The 17,769-nt window shown below is 46.0% G+C and overlaps 1 protein-coding gene across 4 annotated transcripts in view; it reads left to right on the top strand.

Annotated features, from left to right (window-relative positions):
• The window catches only part of B3gntl1 (UDP-GlcNAc:betaGal beta-1,3-N-acetylglucosaminyltransferase like 1), a 61,515-nt gene that overhangs the window by 38,850 nt on the left and 4,896 nt on the right, over positions 1-17,769 (top strand). For all 4 annotated transcript variants that reach the window (XM_028884975.2, XM_028884973.2, XM_037201586.1 and 1 more), the window contains 4 exons: positions 10,700-10,795; positions 12,180-12,304; positions 17,051-17,186; positions 17,303-17,371. In XM_028884975.2, coding sequence (XP_028740808.1) covers positions 10,700-10,795; positions 12,180-12,304; positions 17,051-17,186; positions 17,303-17,371 — 426 coding nt within the window. The remainder of the gene's footprint in view (positions 1-10,699; positions 10,796-12,179; positions 12,305-17,050; positions 17,187-17,302; positions 17,372-17,769) is intronic.

Raw genomic sequence — 17,769 nt, 5'->3', positions numbered from 1 at the left:
CCACTGCATAACAAACCATCCAAAGTTTAGTGGCATAAAAGTTTGTTGCTATGGGTCAGTTTTGTGAATAAATGGCCTCTATTAGTGGAGTCTGCAGAGAGCCAGGGCCTGGGCTGGATATCTTTCCTCATGCCTTCCTCTGCCTTCTGGCTGGAACAGTGGGGTCTGGCCCTATCTACACACAGCCAGTTTGCAATCAGGACTTTGTACCTGGTGCTAGCCTTTTCCAGGTAAATATCCAAGAGTTTCTGAGCTCTGACTATGGCTGGTATCACTGTCTGGTGATTAGAAGTCTCAGCTGCTGTGTCCAGGCAGGCCCTGCACACTACCTACAGCTGTAGTAGTCAGGGCTACTTTGCTGCCCACAGTTCACCCAGTGCTGCTTCTGACAGAAATGTTCCCTGCTCTTAGACCAGGCCAGCACAGTGCTCACGGCCTCCAGGCCCACAGCCACTTCCCTGAGTGGCACCTCCCTCATGTACTTCCCCTCTCCTGTTGCCTTTCTTGGAAGGTCTTGTATTCCATGTTCATCAACTCCTTACTTATGTCCCATCTTACTTCTTTGCAGTCTCTATCCAGGTCTTGTCCTTTTCTCATAGACCACCTTCTTTATCCTCTGTTTGCCTTTCTGCCTCTCCAAGAAGAACCCTGATTGAGCTACTGTGCAGGAAGCTGATTGGCCAGTGAGTTGACTGGCCTCCTAGGCTAGTAGCGGTTAGGCTGAGTGTGTGGCCTGTGCTGTGGGAGTGTGTGCCACCTCTGTAGTGTTTTTAAAATGACAGGAAGGAGTCACACATACAACAGGGCCCATGTGAGAGGTTTATTGAGGGGAGAGGAAAAAAGGGGCAGAGAAGGGAGCAGAGACTGGTCCCTGGGGACAAGAGCGAAGGAAGGAAAACATAGCAAATGCACACAGGTGCTCTTACTGGCTGCAGCTGAGGACATGTCCTGTCAGGACCCTAAAGACAGCCAGTACCGTGCCTGAATGCTAACAGCCTTGGCATCAGATGATGTGGACCACAGATGCCTAGTAAGCCTTTCTTGTACCACTCTGCACTCTTGCCTCCCTTGGCATTTCTTCTGGCCATTGTTGGAAATTACCAGATGCATCAACTGTCAGAGGAGTACACGGAGAGAGTGCCTGGTATTAGGGTCTGTGAAAATCAAGGTCTACAGTTCATTTTTCTTAACTTTCAAAGGCTAAGATTTTTAATTTTGATGAAATCCACTTTCAGTTTGTGAGTTTATATCCTATTTTAAAACACTCTGCCCAACTTGCAAACATTTTATTACATATTTTCTTCTAGAAATTTTAGTTAGGCTCTTAGGTTTGGTCCTGTCATTCACTGTCTGCTAAGTCTGTACGAGGCTTGAGGTAAGGGCTGAGGTTCATTTTTTCTATGTGGATGTCCAGTCCGAGCTCTTGGCATCCCTTCTTTGCTTCACCATGGCACTTCTGTTGAAAATAAGGTGAACACGTGCATGTGGATCCACTTGGAGATTTGCTGTGCACATCTGTCCTTACTTCAGTGTCTGGTACAGATTTACAGTAAGTTTTCATCACATTGTATAAGTGTTTTTCCTACTTTTGTAGAAATATTTTAGCTAATTTTTAAATTATCTTAAATTTAGAATTTCCACAAAATCTGAGATTCTTAGATGGCATTGATTAAGAGGCCAATTCATAGAATTTGGTTAGATGTTCCTTAATTATTAGAATTGTTATATAGTTTTCATTCATAAGTCATTCACACTTTACTAAATTCATCTCAAGTATTTTGTATTATGATGCTGTTATAAAGAGTCTTAAATTTTTAGCTTCTAGCTGTTGCTAGAAGGGCAAGTAGCTTTTTTGGATGTTCCTAGGTTTGTTGACACATGGTCATATTATAGACAATTTGAATGCCATAAGATTGTTGTTTATATTTGTTGTGTTAGATAGAGGCTTCCAGGTGTCCAACTATGAAGTACACTAGCCAGAAAATAATTTGGAATGTTTTGGCAAACAAAAGTTGAAAATGGTAGCTCAATTTTTGCTTTCCGATAATTTCCAAATGCCAGCATGAGATTCTTTTCCCCTGATGGCCAAAGAAAAGGTAAGTACAGAGCACAATTTTAGGGGGATGATGCTTGCAGTGAGCTGCTAAGTATTGGTGATCAGAGGCTTCAGGGCCTCATAGCTCTCTTACTCACATGCTAAAGCTGACTCCTGGGAGCTGCTGTAAGGTGCTGAACCAGACTATATGCTGCCACATCCCACAGCAGAGATACTGAGTGGAGGCCTTTTAAAGTGGCGGAGACTTAGCACATTGCCTGGTTTTGGTGTATCTAGTGTATCACCTGAGTGGCTGACTCGTGGGTTGGCCCATACTATCCCTCTTGTCTGTGTGTCTGAGCCTACAGAGCTCGCACTCCAAATGTCCCACTGTAATATGAGGCTCAGAGCAGCCAAGAGCTGCAGAAGGGAGGGGTCAGATGTCTATTGGGCATTTCTCTGCCCAGCTGTGGGGCTTGTGGTACTAAGGGATTATGATGGGGTAGAACCATCCAACATAGTTCTGCTGTCACAGCATGTCTTAAAAAAAAAAAAACAAAAAAAAAACACCTCAAACCTACAATGAGGATGTAGCTTCAGCAGAGCCATTTGCCAACTATGTGCAAGGCCTTGGATTCTGTCCTCAGCACTGTCACACAGCCTCATGCACCTTCAACCCTTGACTAAGCCAGAAATGACAGGTTACAGAGCTAAGGAATGAGGACAAGTAAAAAAAACAAAAAAGACTGGCTGGAAAAAAATGAATCTGAACCTAGTTTAGAGCAAGGTTACTTGTCTATGGGTTCTGACTATTGTCCTGGGACCTCAGCAGGTGGGGCCCTGTGAACCATAAGGGTTGTCGTAGATACTGTAGAGGACTGTTCCCCTTCCAGAGGCCAGATGTTCCCACTTCCCTTCGGCTCTACTGAGCTGCGGCTCTCTGAGAGATGTGTCACCTCATATTTGAGTGCCATGGCTGTGGTTCGTTTCTGTAGATCCTTGCTGTGTGTGGGCCCTGCTTCTGCCCTTTTATGTAAGGAGGTAGCACAAAGAAAACATTTGAATTCTTCCTTAGTTTCCATGTCTGTATCTGATGGGCCTTAAGAGGGTTCTGTAGTTTGGTACATGTAAATAACACTGGCCACAGGCCACTGCTGTGTATCTGAGGTTATGTTGTGGCCATAGTTTGGTGATCATCTCAAAGAAAAGCACAGCCTTAGACATCTTGGCAACCTGTTACCACCGATAGGGTGCTGTGTGGGGCCTTATTAGCTCAGCTATGTATGGTGATATTTTATTTGTACTGAAATGTGATTTTATTTGTATGTTAATAAATAAAGTTGCCTGGGGGGTCAGAGCTAATAGCAAGCCATAGCAGAAGTCTGGCAGTGGTAGCACACACCCTTAATCCCGATCACATGACAGGCAGATCTCTATGTGTTCAAAGATAACACCAGCATGGAGACACACGCCTTTAATCTCAATACCAACCATAGAAGATCTGGAGGTCTGTATAGATGGGCAGTGACGAGGAGGTCATGTGGTTGAGTTTACAACCAATGAGAAGGCAGAACAGAAAATCTATAAGAAGACAGAGACACAGGAAGGAGGTCTTTTGCGGAGGGAAGGACAGGAGCGGCAATGAAGGGTAAGGTTTTTAGCGCTTAGCTATTACTCTGACCTCTTGGGCTTTCATCTCTACATTGGCTCTGTGTTTCTTTTTTTGTTTTGTTTTGTTTTGTTTTTTGGCTCTGTGTTTCTTATTTAACAAGACGATTACATTTATAGCTAGGACTCTAACCCTGGAAACAGGATGTCTATTCACTCACTGTGACTTCAATGACCTTTTGCTCATCCAGGCTTCTTACAGCTATGACAAAGGTATTTCAGAAGTTAGTGACAATCCTTGGCAGTCCTCTGTTGAGGCCACACCCAACTGACCACTAATGGCCTCCATCTTCTTTCCTGCATTTCACTGGGTGGGAGCAGGGCTGAGGAGAAGAGCTACAGTATGTCACAGGATTCTTAACCAGTTCTCCTCAAGGGATTCAGGAGCACAAAGTGCTGAGTGTTACCCCCCCACACACACACAGATACACATACACACCTCCTTTCTCTTGTTTTACCACAGCTTGGTCCGCAGGAGGAGCAAGTACTGTTGATCCATTCCATAGACTTGGAAACTTAAGTTTAAGCCTTTCCCAGGGATGAGGGATTCTCAAGACTTGTGTTATCAAGTTCCCTGTAGCTCCATCTGGCCCAGCACCTACTGGTAAAGGAGGGCTGCAGAGACCTCTACCTTGCTTAACACAAATCTAGTTACTTGGGGAAAAGGACCCTCAACTGAAGAATTTCCTTGATCATATTGGCCTGTGGCTATGTCAATGAGGCATTTTCTTGACTGCTAATTGATGTAGAAGGGACCAGCCCACTGTGGACAGTGCCGTCCCTAGATAGGTGGGCTTAGAAAAGATCAGATCAAGCCAGTAAGCAGTGTTCCTCGTGGTTTTTGCTTTAAGCTCTTGCCTTAACCTCCCTCAGTGATTGCTTATGGCCTAGAAGTGTAAGCCAAATACGCTCTTTGCTCCCCAAGTTGCCCTTCATCAGAATGTTTTATCACAGCAACAGAAAGAAAACCAGGGTAGCATATCTGAGGTAGTGTACCATAGGCAAGTGAGCCCCCAAAGATGGGGCTCTGCAAGCTAGCCTGCTCCACTACACTGGACTTATTATCATTGAAACTATCATCCTATCTATCCAGCCTGTAGCCCTTACAGTTTGTCTAACAGCCAATATCACTAGCCATTATGAACAGAACCAGTCCACTCGGCTCCTGGAGAGCAAAGCTGGCAGAGCCAGTTCTCCTGGGAAGGTTTCATGGGCTGTGTTAGGTGAGTGCCTCTGCCTTCAGCATTTTTAATAATTGTTTTTGTTTTCTGAAATATAGTTTTTATTGGAACATTTTCAGTTCATGTTGCAAACAACGTAATACAAGGACAAAACAGAAACACACTACACCATACTTCCCTCAACTCTAAAGCAAAAATAGAACCATGAAGAAAGAGTAAGATTTCTAGAGACTTCCACTTAAAACAAAAAAGTAGGCAGAAGTGCAGACCTAGCTTCACTATTCAGTGCAGGCTATCCTGGAGCTTAAGGTCCTCTTGCCTCTGCCTCCAGGTGCTAGGATTTTAGATATGTGCCACCAAGGTCATTATACCTGTGTCAGAGATTTCTTTCATAACCTGGTAACTGGATGATTTTGGCATTCTAGACTAGGTCCAAAGACTGCTATGTTCTAGTCTCATGGTCCTCCACTAGAGAACTCTGGATCCCTGTCTCAAGGACAATCTCTGGAAACTTCTGAGTCTGAACCTCAAAATTAGTGATGGGACACTGCGCTGGGGCCTCAAGTACTCAACAGAATACTGCTGGGTGACAGCCTCACATACCTCAGTGGGAGGTTGCTGGGTGGAAACTTCATGGACTGAAGTGGGAGAGCAAAAAACACTGGGTTTCAGCTTCCTGAGCAAGATTCTTCTTTGAATTTTGTACCAAGAGTTTGTGGAGATGGTTAGCCAAGATTATGGTTATCTTGGATACAACATGTTGGTAATAAAGATACCAGAATATCAAGACCTCAGGGTACCTTTAGGGTCCCACCAGTTTGTGTGAAACAGGCTGTACATCATACACTTAACCTGTGGAATGTATTCTTTATCTCTACCAAACATTACTTCTGTCAGTCAAGATTCCAGGTGAACTGCTTTCAGACTCATTATGTACTCTGTGTGGAATCAGCTGGGTAGCTTGACGTGATCTCCAAGCACCTTCTTATTACCAATGCTACATGAGTGTCTAAAACCTCTTGGAAGTGGTCATAAGACACAAGCCTCACTGCAGGCAGCTGGTACAACAGCAGATTTACTTAACAATTGTTTTTTATTGTAAAGTACACCTGGATTTCACCATTTGAGTACTTTTTCTTTTTGCACAGCTCAGTGGCATTAAGCATATTTGTATGATTATGTGGCCATCGCCACCTCCAGAACTTTCTATCTTCCCAAACTGAGACTGTTCTCACTGAGTATTGACCTCACCCCCATCCCAGGCCTGGTAATAGCCTCCCTGTCTCTAGGAGTTGAACAACTCTAGGGCCTCATAAATGGATACACAAAAGTCTGTTACTAGCTGCTTCACCTGGCATCATGTCTACAGGGTCATCCATGTTTGCCTTCATCTTCCAAGTTTACAGACATTTGTTCCAAAGCCCACTTTCAGTTCTCTGGTGTGCACCCACAAGAGGAATTGCCAGATCATACGGTAATTCTATTTTCAATTTTTTTGAGGAACTGCCAAACTTTTTCACAGCAGTTGTACCATCAGTGGTGAGTATAAGGGAGTCCCTGATTTCTCCATTGCCTTATCATATATCCATAGCATCTGATTGGGCTAGGCTGGGGGGTGTTGATAGCAAATTCCTATTGGGAACAAAGATGCATCTCACAAGCACATTTCTCTGGTGTCAAGAAAAGCTGAGCAGCTGTTCACATATGTGTTGAGCTCACTGTACCTTCTGTGGAGAAATGCCTGATCACATCTATTGCCCATTTTAATTAGGTTTTCATTGTTGATTGGTAGAAGCCTTGTTAAAATTTAGGTCTGTCTCCCACCCCGAGGGTTGTCTTTTCAGGCTGATTGTAGCCTTTGGTGCAGAGGCTTCTTAACTTGCATAGTATGTTTCTCTCTCTCTCTCTCTCTCTCTCTCTCTCTCTCTCTCTCTCTCTCTCTCTCTCTCTCTCTCTGTGTGTGTGTGTGTGTGTGTGTGTGTGTGTTTTACAAACTTTCTGGTCACCTCATCTCGTAAAGATCTGCCTGTGCTAGGGAATGTGGGAATCCCTTCCTGATTATTGTCATCCCTTTTCAGCAGAGCTGGTCCAGGTGTTTCAGGACCCTGAAGAAGGTACTACAACTCTCTTGTGCCCTGCAGGGCATCTTTCTTCTTCTCATCTCCCTGTGAGGAAGGAGCCTTGTTTTTATCTCTTATTGTCACCTCAGTGAGATCCTGAAGTGCCCAGGCCAGATCCCCTGATGTCATCCTTGGGAACTGGGGAAAATGGAGAGCCCTCTACACTAAGAATACCAGCAAGCCTGGTCTGTATCTCTCCACTACTGTCCCTGTGCCCCCAGCAGAGGTAGAGAAGGTGTGAAGTGACCAGATGCCTGACACCCATCCCTTGCTTACCAGCAGAGGTGACTTGTTTTATGCCCTGGATTTATAGCATCCCTGAAAATAACTGCCAAAGGTTGCTTTTCTCCTAAGCCAGCTCTGGATTTCTTGTAATGAGTCCTAAGCTTAACAACATCTCCTCTCTCCTGAGGGAAACCATGACCCCGAGTCAGTGATCAATTGGCCAAGGCCTCTGGTCCTCTCAAGCTTTTTTGTTCATGTGAGCTTGTTGTAGTGGTAAGAGGGGAATGATCAGGCAGGGTTATTTTATATCTTGTTGGGGTCGTAGGAAAAGGGAGATATGTGTACTCAGAATTACCTGTTGCCCAGTCACATCCCTGTTTGGGGACCCAGCTCACTGACCACTGAACATATTACATTTTACATCTTGACAGGTGAAAACATAGGATTAGTCCAAGAATAAATAAATAGCCATTTAAACGATGATAAAACCAATGACTGCAAGTTTCTAAAGCATGGAAGCCTTGCAAGTGCTGTCTTGTAGGAAACCAAACTTAACCCCAAGCAGAAACAAGTTCTTAGGTTAGCACCTGCCTGAAGGGCTGGAGTCACTGGAGCTGCCCACTGATCCCTGTGCCTCCCCCACTGCCTGAGCACTGTCTCTGACTCCCCATCGAAGCAGCCTGCAGACATCCTTATGAAAACAAATTTAATTCTTCCTTTTATTGGGACAGGTAGAAAGAAATTGATGTCTTTGTCTCAAACAGGAGAGAGAGAGAGAGAGAGAGAGAGAGAGAGAGAGAGAGAGAGAGAGAGAGAGAGAGAGAATGAGAATATACCTCATTTCTTTTTGACAGCCATTTCTTTGGAGGGAGGTTGTCACTCCAGCAGGGACTGAACCAGACTTTAGGGAGGAAGGGTCCCTTTGATGTCCTTTTCTCAGTGTGAAGTTCCTAAAAGCCTAGGACCTTGGGTTCTCAGTACCCTGGGATGTGGTGTGGTAGTCACCACTGATAACAGGCCTGCTCAGCCACCATAGCCTGGAACCTAGCCATGTAGCTGACCTTCACCACTCAAATGGACACTAAAACCGTAGAGATCTGTTTGAGTGTGGTGGTCTTGAGGTGGCCATCATGCCTAAGACACTCCTAGACACTCACCACTGGAGAGTCCTCCTGCTGCTGTAGCAGAGAAAGGGGACCACAAATCAGGGCAGACTCCTGAAGCAGATGACACAGAGGTCAGGGCGTTCAAGGATAGTGGCCTTTTTCCCCATGGGGCAGACCTGGGTTAGAGAGTCTTCAGTCTTCCTCACTGCTGTGTTTTATTTTTTTGAGCTAGAGTCTCATGTAGCCCAGGTTGGCCTTGAACTCCTGATCTTCCAGCTGTAGCCTCCTGAGTGTTGAGATTACAAATGTGGTTTTAAAATTGTTTAAACATTGAATGATCAATCGATTGATTGATTGATTGATCCTCTATGTGAGAATCTCCTTCCATCATGTGGAGGTCAGAGGACCGCTTGAGAGAGACTGTTTTCTCCTACCATGTCAGTTTCCAGAGATTGGGCTCAAGTTATCAGGCTTGGTGGCAAGAACCTTTATCCATTAAACCTAATTAAAATTTTTTTCTTTTTATTATTTATTTATTCATTCATGTGTGTGTAGCATGAATCTTAAAGGCTCTTACTAATAAAATCAAACCTGAGCCAGGTATTGGGGTGAACACTGGAAGATCAGAGAGACAGAACAAGCCACAGCTATCTCACCTGGCCAATTCCTCAGCTGGTCCTGTTTCCTCAGACTGGAAGCCTCTGAGTCCTCATCCAGAATGGGTCTCAGCTGAACTGTGCTGCTCCGAAGCCTGAAAGCTTAACCAGCCAAATGCTTAACCAGCTAAAAGCTTCTAGTTTCTCGTCCTCAGCCTTATATACCTTTCTGCTTTCTACCATCACTCTCTGGGACTAAAGGCTCGCTTTCTGGGATTAAAGGTGTGTGTCACCATGCCTGGCTGTTTTCAATGTGGCCTTGAACTCAGAGATCCAGAGGGATTTCTATCTCTGGAATGCTAGGATTAAAGGTGCGAGTGCCACCATTTTCTAGCCTTTGTATCTAGTGGCTGTCTGTTCTCTGACCCCAGATAAATTTATTAGGGTACACAATATTTTGGGGAACACAATACCACCACATGTGTGTGTATTCATTGGCATGCTATGGTACCTCACAAGTGCTTATATAGGTGTGTGTTACCACATCCTACAAGATTTGGCTGCTTGTTTGCCTTTCTGATAGAGACATTTGTCCTGGGTTCAGCTGAGGCTGGACCCAGACCATTTGTAATCAGGTAAATACAAGCATATTGAAATCTTCCTACCAGGAGGTGCACTGTGGGCACCCCACGTCAGTGTGATGAAAGCTGTGGGGAGGGTGTCCCAGGGAAGTGCCTTTTAACTAAAAACATGTTGGTCAGGGGTTTTAAAGGATGCATAGGAGTTGACTACTAAGAAGGCAGAGCAGTGTATGAAAAAAGCATGGGTACATTCCAAAGCATGGGTACATTCCAAGTGCATGGAAAGCCCAAAGTTATAAGCAGTTGGAGGCACAGAGCTTAACCGAGTACCGTAATACACCAGACTTGGTGCCAGGTAGTTTATGCACATTATCTCGGCTGATCCTCTTGACAGCCCAGACTTTTCTTGGCAGAGCACTGGGTTTTGCCAAATGCTACAGCATCTATTTAGGTTCTTGTCCGTTTCTGGTGTATTTGTCCTGGGGTAAATACCACCTACTCATGAGTATGGTCCTTTTCTGTGACAGCTAAACTCAGTTCACTAGCATTTTGTTGGATCTATTCATAAGGAACATGTGTGTGCTGCTTTCTTGTGTTGTTTTTTGCCTGGCTTTGATCTGGTGATCCTGGCTTGTGTTGGTTCTTTAAGCATTTGGCATCATTCACCGGAGACCCACCTGGCCTGGGCGTGTGTGTGTGTGTGTGTGTGTGTGTGTGTGTGTGTGTGTGTGTGAAGGCTCAAGTCTCAAGCTCATTAGAAATTATTCAGGTTTTCTGTCTTGAGTCAATCCTGACATTTATGCCATTCTAGGAAGCCATGTTCAGCTTCATTACCTAGTTGTTGTCGGTGTCCTTCCATGCTGCTTCGGATTTCTTTTCTTGCAGTTAACGCAGTGTGTTTACTGTCAGTTCCCATACAGCTTCACCTCCTGCGTAAGCAGAGGGTTCCCTAATATGCTTAGCAGTGAGCATCAGCTGGGGAGTGGGGACCTGGAAGTGGCCTCAGTTAATTTCCTCCTGTCTGTCTTGTGGGCCAGTCTCTGAAGGGTGCTTTGAATCCTTGTTCCCACAAAGAAGGGGCATAAATTCTTTTGTCATTTTCTTAATGATACAGGAGCAACAGATTATAGGTTGTTTCTAACAAACTGTCCTTTTCTATTAATGACATTGGTGCTAATTGCTCTTAGGTGTTCACCTCCCACGGCCCCACAGTGATCATGCCAACGTGGTTCTGCTCTCGGGCCTGGTTTTCCCATGTGGGCCAATTTGATGAAGGAGGACGGGTAAGTAACACCCAGTAGAACTTGGGATCTTTGTGGGTTCTCCTGAAGGCCAGGGTTTTCAGGAAATTACTTCAGACTCTTCCAGGCATTCCTGTGGTATTTATAATTTTGCTAACTGCAGTGGATTTCGGTGAACATGCCCTGATCCACTTCTCTGGTGAATCTTTGTCTATGGGCCCACAGTACCTCATCCTGGATTAATGGCTGTTGGTGGGAAACTGTAGGTGGTGTTAGCTAGGTTGTCTCTATCCCTGGTTCTATTGGACCCTCAGGGCATATCTTCACCTGCCTGTGAAAATGAGCCCAGGACTGGGTTGTTGCAGGGAGTTGGCTGACCGGCCATTTGGCCATGATGTCCTTTCAAGTCCCTGCCTGGCAACAGTGAACATTCTCATCCCCAAGCAACATCTCTGTACTGGTGAGCCTGACCCCAGCCTGAGCTGAGCCCTTCCTCAGATCTACTTTGTATTACTTACTCTCCATTTTAGAACCAGTTTGAGTAGGTCTTCATTTTTCCATCCAAAATGTTCCCACCTCCACATCTTCCTGTTTGCTAAGGGTGTGTGATACAGCTCAGAGACTTGTCTCAAGTTTTGTTACTTGAGCCCATTAATGTTTGATATGGTGGATGAGGAAGTGAATTTTCATCATGGCAGTAATTGTTATGCTTGAGAGACATGTACTTTCACCTCCCTGTCCCTCTGCTTATTTCCTGGTTCCTGGTTCAACATCGCCCCCTTCTGCCCATGATGTTAAAGTACAGCCTTGTAACAGACTGTACTCAGGTGATACTCTTCTTCCCTTTTATCTCAGCCTGCCTCGTGTTCTGACACCCAACTTCTCCCCTGTTCAGCATCTCACTCAGGGCCTCCTGAAAAGCCAGCTTACCGTCCCCGTTTCTCTGTTTTGGTGAGCTTTCCATTCCCAAGGCCATGCAGCTCTGTGCTCACTGATTATCCCATGATTGTGTCTGTTGATAGTTTGCCCCAAGACCTTTTCTGCCCCACAAAGTAGAATTTAAGGTAGAACTGAGACTTCAGACCCACATCTAGCCTACCCTCTGCTTCATCCTCATGTCTGTCTTAGAGTTCGTTTCTTATCTGCTGAGAAAACAAGTTGCTAATCTCCATTTCTTTCATGTGACCTGAACTACCCTACATTACCCTTGATTGTCAAGAGTGGATTCTTTTATTGAGACAAAGTCTGGCTATGGTGTTCAGCTTGAGCACTAGCTTCTGGGCTCAGTCAAACCTGTGAGCTCTGCCTCCCAGATAGCTGGAGCCACAAGTGCCACCACACGACTCTAAGCAAAACACCCTTCCATAGCATCTGATAGCCTGGGTCAGTACCCAGCATAGTGATCACTGTCCTCTGCCTTTTTCAGGGGGTACCAGAGGACCTGTTGTTCTTCTATGAGCACCTTAGGAAAGGGGGTGGCGTCTTCCGGGTGGACCACAGCCTGCTCCTCTACCGCTACCACTTGCATGCAGCCACACATTCAGTTCTTGAGTAAGTAGGACATAACAAATTCTGGAAATACCTGGGACGGTCCAAGAACAGGTGAGATGCTGATGTGGCCAGGCCCAGATCACTTGTAAGTCACTGTTGTGATTGGGCCCAGGATTGGTGGAGTCAGGACTCTCCATAAAGCTCATAATGGTGGGATATAGGGCATACCACTAAGGTGTTAAGGGTGGGGTCAGAGTGTACTGTAGTACCTTGTGGGAAGCCCTTCAGGGCCACTAGATGTCCTGTTCTTCAATGCCAAAGCCAAACACCAGTTTCCCTGATGGTGTTAGGTGAAGGCTTGCTCTCAACTTTGTTTTCATTTGCTCTTACCTAGCATGGCTCACCATGGAACCCAGGAGGAGGTCTGACAGGCTCACAAGCCCTGTGGTGGAAGGAGTTGTGCCTGAGCTATGCCTCCATAGCTGATGACCCCCTTTCACTTTTCTTTGGCTGGCCTGCTGTCCTTGGCCCTCCAAGCCCACTGATTAAAGATGTGGAACCAGGCTTGCTCTTAGTGTAAAAGAGAGCTTGTTAACTCTTCAGTCTGCCCTGTGGATGAGACAGAGGTATTACAAGAGAGTGAGTGGTAGACCGTGTTTCTCACTGAGTAGCCAAACTTCAGTCACATGAGGTTCAGCAGTGCATCTGAAACAGATATAGCAAGAGTAAAACTGTTTTAAAAATCAACTAGTATGGTTTACATCATCCTGTGTAAACTATACCTGAATTAAAACACACAGTACTGTTTCTCCAAAGAAGGAACTCCTTCCCACTGTCCACTGATAGAGGTAGAAATTAGTGGCAAAGCACTGTGTGAGCTATCTGGACACCAGGGTGCAGGTGTTTCTGGTGCTGATTCTACCGACTGATTGAAACACTACACTCATCTCACACCATCATCCTGTGGGCCACGTGAGTATGAGATGCCTTGAGAGCATGTGGTCATTTGTGTAAGGGAGGTCCTTCCCATGCTTGTCTGTGAGGCTCAGGACACATGGGTGGTGACTTGCAGCCCACCCAGCAGGCACTCATCATGCCCCTCAGCAGAGCAGCCTGTGTATACAGAGTTCACTCCTTTATGTTTGCACAGTAAGCTTTGCCACCCACAGCATAAAAATAAGTGATCTAATAGGAGTTTCTGTGTTGGATTAAAGTCTTTAAGCTGTGAGCTGCAGCACCTCCCAGGATAACAGCTGTAATTATAACCTGAGGTTTGCTTAAGAGTTGCATTTGTCTAAACTATGAGAAACCTTTGGGTGGCAATGTCTTGATTCTGTCATTTTTATTTCAAGTTCAAAATGGCCTGAGTTTGTGTCATTTGTCTTTGTGTGTGTGGCATACCTCAGACACCAAAGGACAGATAGGAGAATAGCATCTTAGGAAATCAAACATTCCTCTAACTTGTGAGCTGCAGACCTACTGTGTTGCCCCTTCGTCCCCTTTATACTTTTACTGATGTTTCATCTTACAGTGTGTTTAGCCTCCTGTGATACACATGCTGCCTATGCTCTGCAAGCTGTTTGCTTCCTAGTGTCACAGTTGAAGTCTATAGAGAGTGTGTTTCTGACCTTGTTCCCCAGGAAGTATGATGCTGGATTTGTGCCTTTATCAAATATTTGGAGAGAACCAGATAAGCCCCTTTCCCCAGATGAGTATAGCAGCAGGCTGCGTCTCAAAAGTAGGGATGAGGGGACCAGACATGGCACCACTGGTGTCCTGACCCCCAGTATCCAGCCTCAGACTACTGTGCTAACATATTGCTGGTGTGGTACCTGACAGGACAGGTGGGCCATCCCCTGTATGCCTCTAACACAGTTTTTGTTGTTGTTGTTGTTATTTTTTTTGGTTTGGTTTGGTTTGGTTTGGTTTTTCGAGACAGGGTTTCTCTGTGTAGTTTTGGTGCCTATTCTGGATCTTGCTCTGTAGACCAGGCTGGCCTCAAACTCACAGAGATCCGCCTGGCTCTGCCTCCCGAGTGCTGGGATTAAAGGCGTGCTCCATCACCGCCTGGCTCTAGCAAGGTTTTTATAGCCTTTTTTCCTGGCCACAGATGCTGCTGACCAGTGGCGGTGCCTTCTTTCCCTCCCCACCAGCCACCACTTACCCATGTGTAGTAGCAATGCTGAGTCTGATGTTCCAGCGTCTTCCCAAAAAGTTCTAGAAACTTAGGCATATGGGTCCAAGAAAACCAGTGCCCTTAGCTATTGACCCCAGCTCTAAGTTGATGGTCTCTAAAAAAAAAGATAGACTTGCTGGGTGCCAGATGGTCCGTTCTCTAGGCAGAGTCCTAGGAGAAACAAGGCCAGTGCAAGATGTTGCTAGCAAGGCCCAGATGTCCAGCAGTTTCTGCATCATCTCTTTTTATAACTGCCTGGACCCCATCCCCAACCCCCATCAGAGGCCACCTAACAAAACTCAGGATGCCAAGGGCCTTATGTACCTAGAGCCCAGTCCTGGTGGACATGCTTGTAATTGCTGTATGAAATCATTGGTGCCAGTGTTTGGAGGAACTACACTGACTTTACTCTACAGTTAAACCCACCATCCTGCAAATAAACTTCACAGATGGAGCATAGCAGGATTAGGGTTTTTCTCACACAGACACCAAATGGACCCAGCCAGTGTGTGGGCAGGATATCACCAACACATCATCTGTGCTTGGTCTCTAACAGGAGCTACTGTTGGATACATTTACTTACCTATGTCCATGCCACATACATATATGCAGAAATGCACATGGGTAATCACTGCACATGTACATGTATACCACACAAGTGCCCTGTACATATACTTTCATGGATTTGGTGCATACAGTGTACATCATGTCTTGCTCAGATACTGACCAAAACAGACCTCTTGTAGTGACCAAAGATATAGGGACAAACTCTCAGGTTGTCCTCAGAGGTTAAGTAAGGACAAGCAGCCCTCTAGGCAGGGCATTCCTTAAGGAGTCTGAGATAACAGAGGGGCTTAGTAGCCCCTGCTACATCTCCTGTGTTGATATAGCTGTGAACCCTAACAGTGGGCTGTTTCCAAGCAGGTCTCCTGCAAAGGCCCTGGCTGAAGGCAGATGGGAAGGGGGACACTTGTGGCTAGGATGAAGTTGGAGGTTGGCCTGCTGGCATACCACGGGGTCTGAGCAGCCTGTGCCTGGAGTTCCCTCATACTCACTTTGTGAATAACTCTCACCCACACTTAGGCAGAGTAGATAGGCATGTTACTACCTCTGCTGGGGGTGCCTCAAAAAGGCAAGTCTTGCTTTTTAAACCTTTGACTCTACCCTTTTGCCTTTTGCTCCCATATTGAAGCTGTCTGGGACCATCACACTAAAGTTTGCTGAAGGATAAAAATCAGAAGGACCATTCTTGGCTTATGGCATTGGTGAAATATCTGACCCTTGCTTGAGGCCTGTGCTGTGAGATCAAGGTTCTCATTCTTAGGGTCTTCCATTTCCTTGGGTAACAGTATGGCTGCAGAGAGGTACACCGTATGGGGCTGAAGCATGTACTCTTTGTAACTTTATCTTATAAAGGGGACAATGCAGCCATAGAGAGGATTGGCCAGGGTTCAGAATTAGATGTTATTCACTTATGTGGTTCCCCAGAACCCCTAGGGAATTCCCTACCAAAAATCACTGAGCTCAACACAGCCCTAATTAGAACGTTTTAACACAGGAGGTCTCAGGAAAATACTTTGATGTGGGTAGTGACACAAGAGGTACAGCCCTGAATACAAGGGAGGTACCCTCCAAAGGACCAGAGTGCTAGGGTTTGGGCAGAGAGACAGGGCTGGAAGGCCTGGCCCTAAGATGAGGGACAGCAGGTGAGTAGAGCTCAGGGGGACTGAGAAGGAACCAGCCCTGGAGATCTGCATCCAAGGTTCTACTGTCTGGGAGCAAGTCTGTGCCCAAAAAGGGACATCTTTGGTATTGTCTGAGGGAAGGGACAGTCTGAGGCAGAAAATTTACTTCCTAGTGTGAACTTGACTTTTTACCCAGACCTTTCTTGTGAGTATTGACTAACCTGGGAAATTGGACCAGGGTTATTGGGTCCACTGTAACTCCCTTTTCACTTTGTAACTCAAAAGGACTAGTTTCCATATCTAGAATTTGGGGCCTGGAGAGTTGGCTCTGACAGTGAAATGTTTGCTACAGAAACAAGAGGACCTAAATTCAATCCCCAGCACCCACATAAAAAGCTAAGAATGGCAGCACACACCTGTAACCCTAGTGTCGAGAAGGGAAACAGGAGGATCCCTGGAGCTTGTTGGCTAGTTAGTCTTCCTGAATTAGTGAGCTCTAGGTTCAACTTCCTCTCAAAAAAAAAAGATAGAAAATGATAAAGGTACCTGATGCCAGCCACTGGCTTTTGCATGAACCTTCCTATATGTGCACACATGTATACATACTTGCCACATACTAGAGGCACTCATGTGCTGGTGGAACTGGCAGCTATGGAGAGGCCCCACCTATCAAGTCTACATCTCTCAGGGTCCCACCTAGAAAGCAGGACCCATGAGTGGCTTAAGATTTCCCAAAGGGCATTGGCTTACATGGTGGCTCATGGTGACCTCTGACTGAGCCAGATCTCCCTTGGATATGGTTTAGACTTTGTGTGCCCCCCATCCCTAAACAGGGTAAGCCTAAGTACACATGTGTACCATTCATGTATGTCCCCAGGGCTAAGGGGTGAGGTGTCTCTGGAGCCCACATCTGGCCAGCCTGTTTTCCCCTCCACTTGGCTACAGGATGACCATCTGGACCCATCGTGTCCACTTCCTAGAGGAACAAGTCCTACCTCATTGGAAGTCCTTCACCATTTGGAATGCAGGCAAGCAGGGACGTAGGTTATACCGCAGCTTGACTGCAGCCAGCCGGCGCAAGGTAGGACCCCTTCCTCCTCATCCTATTGGCCACTATCCTGACTTCTACAATCCTATCACATCTTTATCCTATATCCACCGCCACCATCTGACCTGCTGGCCCATGTTCACCCCTAGGTGGTGTCCTTCTGTGATGTTGATGAGAACAAGATCAGGAAGGGTTTCTACTGCCATGAGGACTCTCAGGTATGTAAACATATGGCAGAGCACCAAAGTACCTTACAGTTGTCCATACCATGCCAGCTTTCCCTTATACTCATTCTGGCTCTGCCCAAAAATGTAGCCCTCAGCCCTCAAATAGTCTCCAGGATCCCTTAGGACTCTGCCCCTGTCCCCGGGGAGACTGCTACATATTCCTTCAATCTAAGCCTCAATGTTGGCATACCAGAGTTGGTTCTTCTTGTGTTGATCAGGTGTCTGGGGCTGCCAGAACCCAGGACACAACCACCTGTCCTACCCCTATTGGCCCAAGACACTCATCTGCTACTTGACCATAAGCTCCTATGAGCAGAGGCTGTGGTTAGGACAGGTACCAGGGAGCTCCTTCTGTGTGAGGCCCTAGTGACTCATGGCTGGCACTATCT

This window comes from Peromyscus leucopus, chromosome 8b, assembly GCF_004664715.2.
Source record: "Peromyscus leucopus breed LL Stock chromosome 8b, UCI_PerLeu_2.1, whole genome shotgun sequence".
Classification (NCBI taxonomy): Eukaryota; Metazoa; Chordata; class Mammalia; order Rodentia; family Cricetidae; genus Peromyscus; species Peromyscus leucopus.
The sequence above is the reverse complement of the archived record's forward strand: the minus strand, read 5'-3'. Positions and strand labels throughout refer to the sequence as shown.